The following is a 15634-nucleotide window of genomic DNA, read 5'->3' on the forward strand; positions in this document are numbered from 1 at the left end:
TTACTTTGTTAGTTTGTTATATCTTACTTTTTGGAGTTTGCATAATCCACAGTTCCACACAATAACAAGCAACTTCTACAAATTAGAATGCTGTTATTAGATTCACCCCAGAGACATCAGGACAATATAATGAAGAGAAAGCCAACTCAAGCCCTTTGCTGCGAAAAAAACAATAGCATATCTGGATCAAAGCTAATTTTTTGAATCTTAATTTAGACGGTTCACACAAAGCCAAAGGTGAAAAAGAGGACAAAGCAATACACAACCATCTAAAAGAGTTTGATCCAAAATTTATGTAATTCTCATTATCAGTTGCTGTTTTGACACTAGAGTTTGTGAAGCTTATACCATCTAGGGGAAGGGGGAAATGGAAAAAAAAAAAATGTTTTCATGAGTGACACCCACAGCCACGCATATATAAGTCATCATTGAATCCGCAGCAGGCACCAAGATCTCCTTTCATCTATTTACAATTAAGTTGATGAAGCATTGAAAAGTCCTAGAATAGATGTTGCTCAGCAACTCCCTTGATTTCATGATAAGTATCTGTCATGACAAAACAGCAAGTTGTAAGTGGAAAATGGACGAATAAGCGGTATAAGCCTTTTAGATGGTATAAGCTTAATACACTCTCGTTCCCCGTTGACACACCAGAAATGTACTTTCATTTTTAAAATTAAGTCAATTTTAATGTTTTTAGGTTAAACTTTCATTGTCTCTGTATTTCCTTTAATGATGTCTTAAATAACTACTACCAAAAGATACTACTTTGTGGCTTTGCATAGATGTAAAATCTCAATATGGACGGTGATAAATAAAACCTGAGGGACACATGATGTATACTTGTCAGATAATATTCCCATGGTCTACAATTGACTGGCAGGTAATGACATTCAACAAAATGCAAACATCTGTAGTAACATAAAACACAAGCAGTTGTACATACCATTGCTGGCTTTTCCTAAACTCGGTAAGCACTGGATATATGTTCTCAAATGCAGTATAAGTCTCTTCTCTCACCTGCAGATCAAAAGACAACCAATTTTCTCAAAATACATTTCTTCTAGGTTATATAGGGTTGGGGGTAGAGTAAAGGTCTGAGCTTACAGAGTGAACGATCTTACCTTAGCTCCTGTGAGAACAATTTTCCCAGACACAAATATAAGCAACACAATCTTGGGTTGCTTCATTCGGTAAATCAAGCCAGGAAATAGTTCTGGTTCATACTACACGAACAAAAAGAGCAACCATCACTACTGCATTCTTACCATTATAAAATCAGCAACAAAATTATTACAAAAGGCTCAAGTACCATGAATAAATGTGAATGCATGAAATAAAATACTCGATACTTTCAGCCTTCCATCAAATCCGGACCAAGCCACCCAAGAGACAGAAAAGCAGTAAAGAGCATCAAGATAACTCAAATGAACGTCAACCTGCTCCAAGGGAACTCTATTTTAACAGCAGGGGTAAAGGCAGGGGCAGGTTTCAAAGGTAAACATGAAGGGCATGAAATCCCATATGTGGCCATCATGACACTCATATTCTCATGAAGAAAATAAATTTCAGCCAGCCAGAATGATACTATTTACTAAACACTTCAAAATATACACATCACCAAACATTCAGAAACACAATAAAGCTCAAAGAAAACAGAAGATCCATCAAATTATCCAAAAGGGATTAAAATATCTTGATACTTGAAACTGTTGTCTGAAAGCAAAAGGAAACAATAGTCAGACTCGTAGCTAAGGTCACAAAATTCTATGTCAACCCTTGTAAGATGACCAGCGTTGTTGATTGATTGCAGCCAAGATAGGGAGAAAAAGACAAGTCATGGCAACAAGCACACACCAAAAAAGTAAAAAGCATTCACAGAATCAAAAGGGAAAAAAGGAGCTGGAGAAAAATAGGCTAAAAATACTTACACTAGAGAAAGCACCATGAGAATATGCAAGCCCCTCCAGTCTGATAGGAAACTTAACATCACATGATCCAACAATATTTTGAATCTTGAAATCCTGCGTAAGTAGTAGTTTTTAGAATTTCTTATCATCTACAATGAGACTTGATAAATGGAACCATCAACATTTTGTTCACAATTAGATAAATTAAAAGACAGAAGAAAGGAAAATGACAAAGAAAAGATAGGAGAATAATACCTTAAATTTTGCTGGAAATCCAAGCTTCTGAATGATTCTAGCATACTGAAAGAGAGAACATCAGAAGAAAGAGAAATTTACATTAGAAAAACTGAATTCCCATACACACAAATAACAAAAGCAAAAACTTCAACTGCATGAAATTAACCTTGCGAGCTGCTAGTTTTGACTGATTCTCACTCTTAGCTCCAGTACAGACCTATGTTGATAAAGTAACCACCAGGCAATCAGAAAGCATCAGCACCAATTGAACACTAATAATACTTAACAAAATATGAGCAATATAACAGACTGAGAAGTTGATTGGGTTTGTTTTGGCAATAATTTTCTATCTAGATTTCCAGACCTTTAAACACATATTGTTGTTGGTACTAAAACCTAAGACTTGGGTGTCAAAGCTTTATGCTTACTATCACATTTTTAAAAATAAACAACGCCAGCAAAATGTCACGCCATTTACTATGCCTAATATTTATGATGTAGTGCCACATTCCTGCTATTCTTTGTCTAGCTATTATGCTTTTCTAGTTCCCTATGAGAAGTTTGTCAACCTAAAAAGATAGAGCTCTTGAAGCAAGCATTTTCAGAGGTTCAAACTCACCATTTTGCCAGAAGCAAAGATTAAGGCAGTTGTCTTTGGCTCCCTTATCCTCATAATCACTGCAGCAAAACGCTAAACAGAACAGAAAGTACAAATTTGAGTATTTCAGGCACTAACAAGCAGAAGGCAAACTGCATGAAGAAAAATGTCAACTTTATGACAATTGTATACCTTTGGGTTATACTCTGCATTACGAGCTTGCAATGCAATCGCTTTAAGCTCTAACTTGCAGTCCAAATTGACAGTTGAGACAATGTTCCTATGACCAGAAACAAGCCATAGAGAAAACACCATTCAGATAAAATACATTCAGATTAAAAAAACACATCAAGGAGATGCTAACATTCAGGTAAGAAACACATCATGCAGGTAGAAAAATATAGATGAATCATGAATTTCTGCTGCATGCCAGCTTTTTAACCATCCTGGCTTTAAGTAGGGGAGAGGGTGGGGAAAGGGGAGAAGGTGATCTTAGTATAGAGAAAAGGTCCAGTTAGGCTACAACTACATAATGGCCAGACTATCTTAATTTTTAAATTGAGATTTGCTAAGGTTTAGTAAGAACAGTGGACAACAGAAGACATTTGTAAGGCTACAGTTACACAACAAACTCACTGATTCAGGAAAAAAAAAAATACAAAGTATTAAGAAAAAAAACACCAATGTCTGAATTGACAAGTCTAATAATCCATCTAGAACCCCAAGACCCATATGGAAAAATCAAAACTAAATTAAACTAACAGAAGAAGAGTTGCCACTAAAGGGCAGAACAAAATACTTGCACAAATAATTTGTCAAGTAGAATAAATGAATTAAGAATCTGGTGCAGTAAGCTTTTAAATCGCATTAAAAGTTGGAAATTCAGATAGAAAATGTTTGCCAAAACAAACCCAATCACACTACAAAATAGAGGCCATTGAGATTGTAAGGGTTAACATTATCACCTATATATCATCCAAAGTATAACCCTGTGACACAGACAAAACTGGTGAGCAGAACAAAGATTCCATTTTCACAGGCTCCATTACATGCTCAACAAAAGAAGAAATCTACAAAATCTCAAATACATAATCTCCAACAAGTTGCCTGTCCATTAGACATCTCTATTATTACCGTATACACCTAGGTTTACAAAACCATCAACTATCACGAAAATTCATGATAAATGTACTCAAAAACATTGCGATAGGAAATTGCGAAAAATAAGTCATTTACAACATTATGCTGAACATTACAAAACGTATAAAGCTACAATGATCACTTCAAACAAGTACATCAGAAACATTCCCTCTTTACATTGCTGGGATACATGATCATAATTTTCAACACCATCCCGCCATAGCCAATCTCGAAAGAGAACACAACAACTCGACAATATTGCAGCATCTCTGGAAGATTACTACCATAACAACATTTTGAGGTGTCAAAACAAACCATTGCTCAATGAGCTCATAGAGACTTACTGAAGAGTTGGGACAATCCCAGATGGATGCCTCAACAAATCGACCAGTTGGCTACCTTCCAAGCCTTGTTCTGCCATTTATACTTTTACCCGCACTCTCTTCTCTTTCGTCCAATTCACACTAAAACCTTCTAGCACAAGCTGTCAAAATGGGGAAAAAATTAACATTAATAGAACATAATATTTGGCAGAATCAAAGTCTTAACAATCCACCACTATCAAAATAAAGGTGCAAAAATCAACACAAATCAATCATCAATGGACATAAATTTACCACCAAAATTACAATATAAATTATGGCAGAATAAATTCTACGACCAATCAAACATAATCAAGAATATCTTATCTTAATTGTCGGAATAAATGTAGCTTATATAGAAGAAAGGGAATATTATTTACAACCCAGAATTATTTTCTTGCAAAATTACAAAATCCCATATTAATTCCGACAAAAAAAAAAAAGCATGATATTTCCTACTCCATAAGATTGGAATTTGCAGGTGGGTATTTATCGGTATAGGTTTAAACAATTGATGAACTTTTGGAGAGAGAAAGAAAACCCTAGAATCCCCAAATTGAATCAAAGCAAAAAAGAATTAGTCAATCATCAAAACCCAAACAATTCATCACAAAAACAACAACGTCCTCAACCACCAATTAAAATCACCATTAACGAAGCAAGATCCAATAAGCAACGAAATTAATCTCAATAACGTTAAAAAAAAAAACAACCCAGATTCCAAATTCATCATCTTATCAACAACAAAGTAAAACAATCACCCAAAAACCATACAAGATCTAACAAATTCAGCAAAGAAGAAGCACAAATCTACCTGATTAATAAGAAAATCCAAAAATTAGGGTTTATAAATTAAGAACTTTATATCAAACGGTTGAGAAATCAAGCGCCAAGAATTTGAAATTAACGGTATTTTATATGTAAAATTGTAACAAATTTGAAGAAATTGAGTCTTATATATATGAGGAGAGAGAGAGAATTCGAAGATATATGAGAGAGCGAAGGGTGTTTGTTGCGAACGAGAGGTAAGAAAGATCTAGAGATATATAGAGCTGATGAGGTTTATATATAGATGGTGACGTCGGCGTCTTATTGACTATTTTACCCTTGAGGGTGAACTAAAGGGTCAACGTTTTGATGAGGGTATTTTTGTCATTTGGTTTTTTGGGGGTATGAGTATATATATGTACGCGGTGAAGTGATGGATGGATTTTTGTGATTATGAGGTTGGCAGTTGGCACAAGCGGGAGTTTTGCTTTTTGGGTGAAATTTTTTGAGTTTTTTCCCTCCAATCTTTGTGGGTTAATGGGTTATCCTAATTAGTTTGTTGGTTGTACCGGTAATAAAAATGGTGTTAAGTCGAGTCGGGTCGGGTCAGATCGGCCTAATGTTATACTACTTAGTAATAATGATGTTGTTTGATTGAAATGACTTGCAGTACGGACGACAACGAGAATGAGGTAGACATGATGCACTATTGTGTGTATTAGATCGTGAGTCAAGCTTGAGCCACAATTTTTATTGGAGAAGCACAAAATGGTGCTGAGTCGAGTCGGGTCAGGTTAGATCGGCCTAGTGTTATACCTAGTAGTAATAATGTTGCTTGATTGGAATGACTTGTGGCACGGACGACGTGAGATGAGATAGACATGATGCACCATTGTGTGTATTAGATCGTGAGTCAAGCTTGAGCCACAATTTTATTGGAGAAGAAAAAATTGTTATGATGTAGCAAATAAAATAAGTTGAATTTAACTTGGCATGCTAGCACAACCTGACATGTCCCGCTGTCATCTTGTAAGTTGTAGAGTTTGATGTTTGGCATGAGTTTGTTTCAGAATTTATTCGTGTGAAGGCGTTCAAATATATCTAACACATTAGAAGAGTACACAAATTTAAGTGGCATGAGTATGATTAGACATAGTTTATATTTCATTTTGTATGTAGTTTGTTTTCTATTAGAGTTTGCGAAAGGCATTTGTATGATAGTAAAAAGTTGAAGAAAAGTTAACGGTATGACTCTTGTTTTATTTGGATAGATATGGGTATTTGGGTGAATTTTAGGTTGGCTGAATTTGGACCTTCATCGTCATATACATGCATCAACTCAAATTTCAAGTGTAGTGTTGTGTTTTTTCACAACCATTTTTATGGCTTTTTATATTAGTGTTAATCTTCGTGTTGTGTATTTTATTTTGTTATTTATTTTGTGAATCAAGCATTCAAACAATTAGGTCTAAAATACTAACACCAATTCATTTAAATATATATGCAAAATGAGTAAATTATACTTCTTAGTTTCTTGATATAATAACATAAACAATCCTTGTTTCATGAACTTTAGTAAGGTGAAACTACATACATTAATACATTGATACATGTGATAAGAAAAACTTGTAAAAAGCCTAACAGTGCCTTAAATTATTACATTTATGACATTTGTGGTTAGTTATTTTAAAATTATTTTTAATCTACCTATAACTATAATAGAAATCACTGACATCATCCTTCTCCAAATCAGTACACGTGTCGCTTTTTCATGAAATTTTTTCCCGCCTAAATGCATTGATGACATAATCTTATCAAATTTTTTTAAAAAATTTAAAGCTAAGCTACTCCATTTAAATTGGTTTGAAAATTTTGAAAATTGGATTATGAATAATGACTACAATGGTTTACTAAATAAAATTCAAACATGGTGTAGATGCTTCTACAAACTACAGTACAATTGCACAAATTTGCTAATCATAGAAAACTGATTTTTTTTTTACTGTCTTATTAATTAATGAGCTCCTACTGTCATTTTGTTTTCATGTTACTCAAAAAACATTTTCCTTTCTCTCATCTCTTTCCATTCTACAAATTGTTTAGTATTTGTTAATATTATGTACGTGCTACATGTTGATATATTTCTAACGATCTTTCTTCTCTTTTCATGATGATAGAGGAAATAATGTGTAAGGTGTATCATATATATGCCCTGAGTTGATATGCTTAACTCATGATTTTTGTCAAATGACTCAAAGTTGATTAAACACACATGGTCATCAACGTGGTGCTCAACATTAGCAACGATTCTAGACGAAATTTTCTCTTAATGATTTATGCTTTTTTTTTTTTTTTTTTTGAATGACTAGTTGTTTGCATAGGTCCTCAATATATGCTAAAGATGATATATTCATCATCATTTATTTAACCTAGTAAATATAACTAAACTAATTACCGCTAACATCACTACTATACACGTGTCAATCTCTCATAAAAAAAATTTCCGCTAAAATAATTAATGACATCATTATTTATTTTTTCAAGATAAATAAAGATTAGAAAATGATAAAGTAATTATATATTTTCCTAAAAGATTTTTTTATTTAAATTGACTGGCTACACAATTTTCGTATGAAGTGATTAGACTATTTCATTTTCCTATAAATATTATCTTTTCTCCTACTCTGTATATTTTATAAAGATCGTATGAAGTTGGGGTTCCACTTTTCATTAATTCATCCATTTATTATATTTTGCTTAAATTATTTATACTACGTATTAATTGTTAAAAAAATTAATTGTTAAAATCGTGCATCGCATGAGACTAACCTACTTTTTAATATAGCGAGGGGAACGTTTAGGGGTTTATAATTGAATGAACGCTAATTGAATTGATAGTTTATCTTTAGGAACTATTAAAATATTTAATGGTTTACATCCAGATTGAATCTTTTTTTAAATACAGAATAAAAAAATTGGTTCATTTATTGACAAATCATCGTTGGGAATTCTTTATTAAAAAAAAAACGTAATTGAGAGATTTATTAACTTCTTTATGCATTTTTATAGAAATTGTTCTATCAAGAGACGAGAGAACAAATAATCAATTATATTTAGATTAGGAAAAATGACCTCATGTAAGGTAAGTTATGTGGTGTTCGGCTGTTCGCAACCATTGCCTTTAACTTGGACAATGAGAACAAAATAACATTAAATTGCTCACTTTCTAAGCCAATCCACATGCTTAGACGTGGACATTTAGTCTTATGTAAGTATAATTTAATATTTTGTTCGTGTATGGATTAGGGCGAGAACGTAACTCGTGTCATGACCAAACTTACAAATTTATACAAACTAGTATACTACTAGCTAGTTGGGTTGAGAGATTTTGGATTAATCGAGCAATGTCATATACGTTTCAATTTCCTAGACTTATAAAAGAGGATTATGAGAATTGAGCAATTTACCTTACATTTGTAATTAATCTGATCGCTTAAGTCAATTGAGCTGCACGAAGAAATACACATATCTCCAAACCCCTTTTAAGCCTTTAGATTAAGGCAATCACAATGCTTAAAGTATCTTGGGTTTCGTCGAGTATATGAATGCAACAAAAACTAACTTTTCATGAACTCGACTCATATACTTAATTAATAGTACAATTGGCCTTTCACAAGAATCACACAATAGATTCATAACTAGATATTGAAATTGAATTTTTAATTTTGTGGGAAGGAGATTTTTAATTTAAGTGTCATGCAAGAAAGTGTAAATTACAGTAATTACTTAAAAGTAAAATTATTTTAGCCACTTGGATACTTACTTTTCATGTGAACAATTTTCTTTCCTATCAATCAACTTTAAACAGCATAGTTACTTAAGTGATTAAATTCAAAGTTTACTATAACTCCTTTCAAAAAATTTGACAAATGTCTTTAACAAATTTGATTGAAATTTACAACCTAGTTCCATTATCAAGTCTCCATGATTTTTTCCCTCTTCTTGTATATACTAACATATATACACAATGACATGCATGTTGTAAACACAATTCAAGAGTACAAATGTTACTGTATATCATCCATATAAATTCAAAAAACTTAAACTGTTAAACATGTTCTATTACTTGTTTTACCTTATACTATCAAATAACACATACGTGTCATCTCCCCTTTCCATGCCACCCTTGGGAAACCTTAAGATATTAATCCATTACAAACATCATAGCTATCTCATCATTAATGACATTGCTTCCATTCATCATTATACGTTTCTAAAAATAAAATAAAATAAAAAAAATAACTATTTGAATGTAGAGGTCCAAATGACTTTTCATGTGAAGGATCAAAATTTACACATGCAATAATAATATTGAAACTATATATATTGTATACATCTTCTTAGATATTTTGGAATATAATTCATATCAAAAAGAAAATTAGTTTATAGAAAAAAGTCTTAACTTCTATATTTATTTATTTGATAAATCTAATTTCATTATACAATAAGGAATTTAAAGTGGGTAGCTTATAATTAATAAAATAAATAAATACAAATCAAAGATCAAATAGGTTTCTCTAAGAAAAAGACCGCGTGATATGATATTAATTACTATTAATTATGAATGGTCAATACTTTTTTTATTTTTCTTTTTTAACAATAACATTTTTTTTGAGGGAAAACATTAGTAGGAGTTTATTTATTTTTATTTTTTTCAACAATGACGTAATGTAAGTAAAATTATGTAAATCAACCAAAAATAATTATTTTTTCCAAAGAATTAAACTTAATGTGACGATTGTATGAATTACAACCATAAGATAATTTTGATTACTTGAAAAGGGGGGGTGATAGTTATTTTTAGTAAACATCATTTACCCATTATGAATTTGCAAGAATTCATCCAACAATAGTTATTTGCCTCAAAATTCAAGGAGCATGAGAGAGTTAACATAATTTGCGGCAAGAAAATTGCGTAAGTATTGGGTGTCTAAAAAAACCAACCAGTTTTTTCTACCTCCATATTAACATCATTTAACTTCTAAGGGGTGCCTTGCCTAATTGCCATCAATGGGGAAGATTTTTCCTTCCTTAGTTCGGCCTTTAGGCTGTTGTTTATCCCTCCTCATTTTATCTTCCTTATTGTCTTCTCCCTCATATGCACTAACAGACGAGGAGGCTGCATTCCTCACTCGTCGCCAACTCCGCATCCTCGCCGAAAATGGGCACGACCTTCCTGATGATTATGACCAAAAAGTAAATGTCCCGTTCACATTCCCAAATTCAAGGCTCCGAAAAGCCTACATTGCTCTCCAAGCATGGAAGTCGGCCATCTACTCAGACCCAAACCACGTCACAAGAAATTGGAATGGTCCGAATGTATGTGACTACAAGGGTGTGTTTTGTTCTCCGGCTCTTGATGACGAGAAGATAACTGTGGTTTCTGGCATTGACCTTAATCACGAGGACATAGCGGGTTATCTCCCCGTAGAGTTAGGCCTCCTTACGGACCTAGCCCTTTTCCACATCAACTCTAATAGGTTTTGTGGGATTATTCCAAAGAGCTTCTCGAACCTTCAACTTCTATTCGAGCTTGATGTAAGTAATAACCGTTTTGTAGGAGTTTTCCCGGAGGTTGTGCTTGAATTAAAGACACTCAAGTATCTTGATCTTCGATTCAATAATTTTGAGGGTTGTTTACCTCCGGAGGTCTTTAATAGGCCTTTCGACGCATTGTTGCTCAACGATAATAGGTTCAGGTGTGCCATCCCGGAGACCATTGGTAACTCAACAGTCTCTCTTATGGTATTAGCAAACAACAAGTTTACTGGATGTATCCCCAAAACTATAGGTAACATGGCAGGTAAGTTGAATCAAATTATTTTCCGAGGAAATAAACTAAGTGGGTGCATGCCAGCTGAGATTGGGTTGCTTCATAATGTGTCCGTACTAGATTTATCTAAGAATGAGTTTGTTGGTCCTATTCCAACATGTTTCTCTAGCCTTGCGAGTATGGAATCTTTTGACTTGTCAGGCAATAAATTTACTGGATTTGTTGCTGATGATATTTGCAAGTTGCCCCTTTTGGAACAATTTTTGTTTTCCAGCAACTATTTTAAGGGCGAGGGTAAGAGTTGTGATCCATCTCTAAGAAAAAATGTTGATTTTGAAGACAAGAAGAATTGTTTGCCTAGTAGGCCTAATCAAAGATCCCCTAAAGAATGTTTCCAAATGGAGTCAAACACAGTTGATTGTGAAAAGTTTAATTGTGGTGGGCAGCCTACTCCAGGTAAAGGCAGCGGTGGTGGCGGAGGTCATGGAGGAGAACAACCTAAGCCTCCTACACCTGAGCATAACGATCATCATGAAGATCACCCCAAAGCACCAACACCGACTCCTAAAGATGATGGTCACAAAAGATCACCAGTTAGACCATCTACACCACCTGAACCGTTTGAACAAACACCAATGGCACCTGCTCCGGCACCAGATGATCATAAAAGATCGCCTGTTAGACCATCCACACCTATACCTACACCTACACCAGAGAATGGTCACGAAGAGTCTCCACCCCCTACCCCAGTGTACTCACCACCTCCAACACCTGTATATTCCCCTCCACCGCCTGTTTACTCACCACCTCCAACACCTGTATATTCTCCTCCACCGCCAGTTTTCTCACCACCCCCACCCCCACCACCGGTTCACTCACCTCCACCACCAGTTCACTCGCCTCCACCACCATCACCACCACCAGTTCACTCTCCGCCACCACCCACACCATCTCCTCCACCACCTGTTCATTCTCCACCACCACCGCCTATCCATTCACCTCCTCCACCATCTCCAATTTACTCTCCCCCACCACCACCAGTAAAAGCACCACCTCCACCAGCTCCCAAGCCATCACCTCCCCCACCTGTTTTCTCACCTCCACCATCTCCTAAGCCTTCACCCCCACCACCACCAGTAAAATCACCACCTCCACCATCTCCTAAGCCTTCACCCCCACCACCCGTTTTCTCTCCTCCACCACCTGTTCAATCGCCTCCTCCACCGCCTCCAACTCCATCTCCATCCCTACCCCCACCTTATCCTGATGTTAACCTTCCACCAAACATAGGCTTCCAATATTCATCACCTCCTCCACCCATGTTCCCAGGATATTAATCAATTAGTGTTCATTACAGCTAATTAAATTTTTTTTTTCATCAGAGTTATTAAAGTTATAGCCACTCATTTTCTTGTATCATTAATAGAAAAACGAAGATGATGATGTTCATTCAGCAAGATACTTGTACTATTAATGTTTATGTAGTTAATACTTTGTATTGCCAATTATTTTTAACTACATTTTAATACTGATAATGTCTATTTTGTAAACATATATTTACTCATGTTTGAGTACTTAATAGAGTATATAAATAGGTGCCAAGTGAAAACACTTCTTTCATACAAAGTTACAAATCATACAATTTTTTTACAACATTGTAACAATAGAACCATGCATTTCTTTCCTTCTTACATGTACAAATTTTTTTACATGGGTGTGATGGAGAAATTGTTGCTAAACAAGCGATGTAGAACAATATTCGTATATATGGTGAGTTATGAAAAATAAAGTAAATAATCTTAAGCATGCACAAAGTATTTTATACAAAAAATGGATTTGAGTTTCAAATAATGATGGCATGACAAAACCGAATGTTGTAAGCTTAACTATAAGTAATTTTTGAAATTGTATAAACTCCATATATAAGTAGAATTCCATAGATAAATAATAAACCTAAAAATTGAAATCATCACTTGAAATGTACACAATAATTATTGATTAGAGTGATTAAGCTATCAACGCAAGATCTATACATCATGCGATATCATTTCTTAGAATCAAAATCTAATATTCACACAAATATCAACTTTGAAACTGTAAAAGTTTGGGCAAATTATTTGACAATATGAAGCCTTAGAAGAATAAAAGAAGATATATCTTGAATTATCTAGCAAATCTGACAATTTTTATCTCAATCGATATAGTAAAATTCTAACACTTACCTCTTATATTACTAATCGAAACAAATCCACATAATTAAATGCATTTATATTAAATTAGTACTAACTTTTCAATACCAACATATTCTTATTTCATAGGAAAAATGTAAACTAATAATCCCACCTTTAGTCGGTCTTCCATAAACAATCCCACCTTTTGAAATTCCAGAAACAATCCCACCTTAAACCCCCATTTTCCATTAACAATCCTTTACCGGTTGTATTGTTTTGATAACCGGTTTTCATAGGTTATAAGACACGTGTCAAGTTTTAATAGGTTTAACTTTTTTTAAAAAAAAAACAAACTAATAAAAAAAATAATAATAATAAAAAAAACAAAACCAAAACCCCCAGCCTAGCCACCGTATCCCTTCCCCATCCTACCACCGCATCCCCTCCCCATCCCCGCCCTTGCTTTTCCCGGCAACCCAACCTACCCCTTCAAGGCGCCGGAACCCAACCCCTGAAGCCCGAAATCAGCACTTGCAGCCGCCTAGCTTCCCCAAAAACCCAACCCAATCCGCAGCCCAGAACCCCTCTTTCTCCTTCTCCTTCTCTTTGGTATGTTTCACTCTCCTCTGAATTCATCAATTCATTCCCTTTCAATTCGATTTTTCAGATGATTGAAATAATAATTTGCATTTAATTTCAAACCAAAAATTGAATTGGAGACGATGGGTGACGTTTTCAGGGCCGGAGTAGACTATTTCGTGGCTGGGGTGGAGTATTTCGTGGCTGAGGATTGAGTTTCAGCCTTTTAGGGGGCTGGTGTGGGGATTTTGTGGCAGTGGGTGGAGTTTTCGTGGTGGGGGTTGGGTTTCAGGGGTGGTTAATGGATTTTCCGGCGTGGTTGGTGAGTTTCGTGGTGGCTTGGTTGTGGGGGTGGCGGTAAGGAGTGAGTGTTGGGTGGTGGTTGGACTAGTGGCTTGAGAAGGAGCATAGTTAAAATAAATAAATAAATAAATAAAATAACCTGCTTAACAAGTTGTAGGTCAATGGGATCGTTAGTGGAAGATGAGGCTCAAAAGTGGGATTGTTTCTGGAATTTCAAAAGGTGGGATTGTTTATGGAAGACCAACTAAAGGTGGGATTATTAGATTACAATTTTCCTATTTCATATTCTCACCTTATTAAAAAAATCAACAAACATGCCATTTCTAATGCGTTATCGATAATAAATAAATAATCCACAAACGAATACATTACGTACTTGTATATTTCTATTCGTAGGAGTGACTTTACCACGTTTAGTCCCTACTCCATTCAATTATTTCAACGGATTTTTCACCATATACCCCTGAATTATTTTTTTATTCACCAAATACCTAACTTTTTTTTTTCAAATTCACTAAAAACACTTGAGTTCCAAAAAATTATCACAAAATGCCCTTAATGACTAACGGCAGTTAACTCCGTTAGTCATTAAGGCTAATTATGCCACGTGGAAACATATGGTTGGTTGTCATTTAAATTAAATAAATTCTAAAATAATTATTTAATTAATTACCCAAAAAAAAAACAAAAAAAACACCCACCATAACCCAACCGCAGCCATCGCCTCCTCTCTCCCTCGAAAAACCCTCCCCTCCCCACCGTCGGCGACCAAGAACCCCTCCCTACGCCGGCGAACCCCCCCTCCATCTTCATCCCCTGAACCACCACACACCAAAACCCCAAATTAAAAAACCCTAAAATCGAAATCTAGGGTTTCGATTTTGGGGTTTTAGTGTGTTGAGGTGGTGGTTTAAGGGGGGGGGGGAGTGGGAGGAAATAGGTGAAACCCCTTCGCCGGCAACTCAGACCTCTTCCCTTATGACGTCGCCGCCCACCTTAGTCATAAACAACCACCCTATATTAAAAAACCCCAAAATCGAAACCCTAGATTTCGATTTTAGGATTTTTTTAATTTAGGGGTGGTGCGTGGTGGTTCAAAGGGTGGAGCTTGGAGGGGAAGAGCCGATTTTGGTTAGCCGACGCGGGGAGGGGTGCTTTGGACGACGACGGTGGGGAGGGGAGGGGTTTTCGAGGGAGAAAAGGGGTTTTGAGGATTGGGGGATGGGTGGTTTAGGGGTACAAAAGGTCGCCGACGAGGGGTGGCTGGTCTGGGTCACTGGTCGGGGGATCAGGTGGCCAGCACGGGGTGGTTGGGCTAGGTCATCGGCGGGGATTGGGTGGTGGTAGGGGCTGAGTTGGTGGTAGGTTGGGTTTTTTAATTTTTGAAAATTAATTAAATAATTATTTTAAAATTTAATTAATTAATCAAAAAGACAATCAATAAGATGCTGCCACGTGACATAATTAGCCTTAAATGACTAACGGAGTTAACTGCCGTTAGTTATTAAGGGCATTTGGTGATAATTTTTTGAAACTCAAGTGTATTTGATGAATTTGAAAAAAAAGTTGGGTATATGGTGAATAAAAAAATAACTCAAGAATATGTGGTGAAAAGTCCGTTATTTTAACTAGCTAACGCAAATAGACACAGATGCAACAAAATCCATCAGATGAGCAATAAAGCAGTAAATTAAAAACTAAACGCCGTCGTTTAGCAGTTTAAGCATAAGGGT

General features: G+C 35.3%; 2 protein-coding genes across 2 annotated transcripts; one reads left to right on the top strand and one right to left on the bottom strand.

Moving 5' to 3' along the window:
- Positions 1-238: 238 nt before the first annotated feature.
- Positions 239-5302, bottom strand: LOC110698555 (TATA-box-binding protein-like). Its single transcript, XM_021875999.1, has 10 exons — positions 5062-5302; positions 4230-4369; positions 2938-3025; positions 2767-2838; positions 2314-2364; positions 2166-2210; positions 1932-2024; positions 1125-1226; positions 947-1020; positions 239-546 (listed from the first exon to the last, which is right to left on the bottom strand). Coding segments are annotated over exons 2-10 (603 nt in total). The 5' UTR covers positions 4307-4369; positions 5062-5302; the 3' UTR covers positions 239-545.
- Positions 5303-9560: 4258 nt separating this feature from the next.
- LOC110698556 (pollen-specific leucine-rich repeat extensin-like protein 3) lies at positions 9561-12567 on the top strand. Its single transcript, XM_021876000.1, has one exon. It carries the CDS (start codon positions 10086-10088, stop codon positions 12183-12185), a length of 2100 nt encoding a protein of 699 aa, XP_021731692.1. The 5' UTR covers positions 9561-10085; the 3' UTR covers positions 12186-12567.
- The last annotated feature ends 3067 nt before the right edge of the window (positions 12568-15634 follow it).

Source organism: Chenopodium quinoa, unplaced genomic scaffold (genome assembly GCF_001683475.1).
Source record: "Chenopodium quinoa cultivar QQ74 unplaced genomic scaffold, ASM168347v1, whole genome shotgun sequence".
Classification (NCBI taxonomy): domain Eukaryota; kingdom Viridiplantae; phylum Streptophyta; class Magnoliopsida; order Caryophyllales; family Amaranthaceae; genus Chenopodium; species Chenopodium quinoa.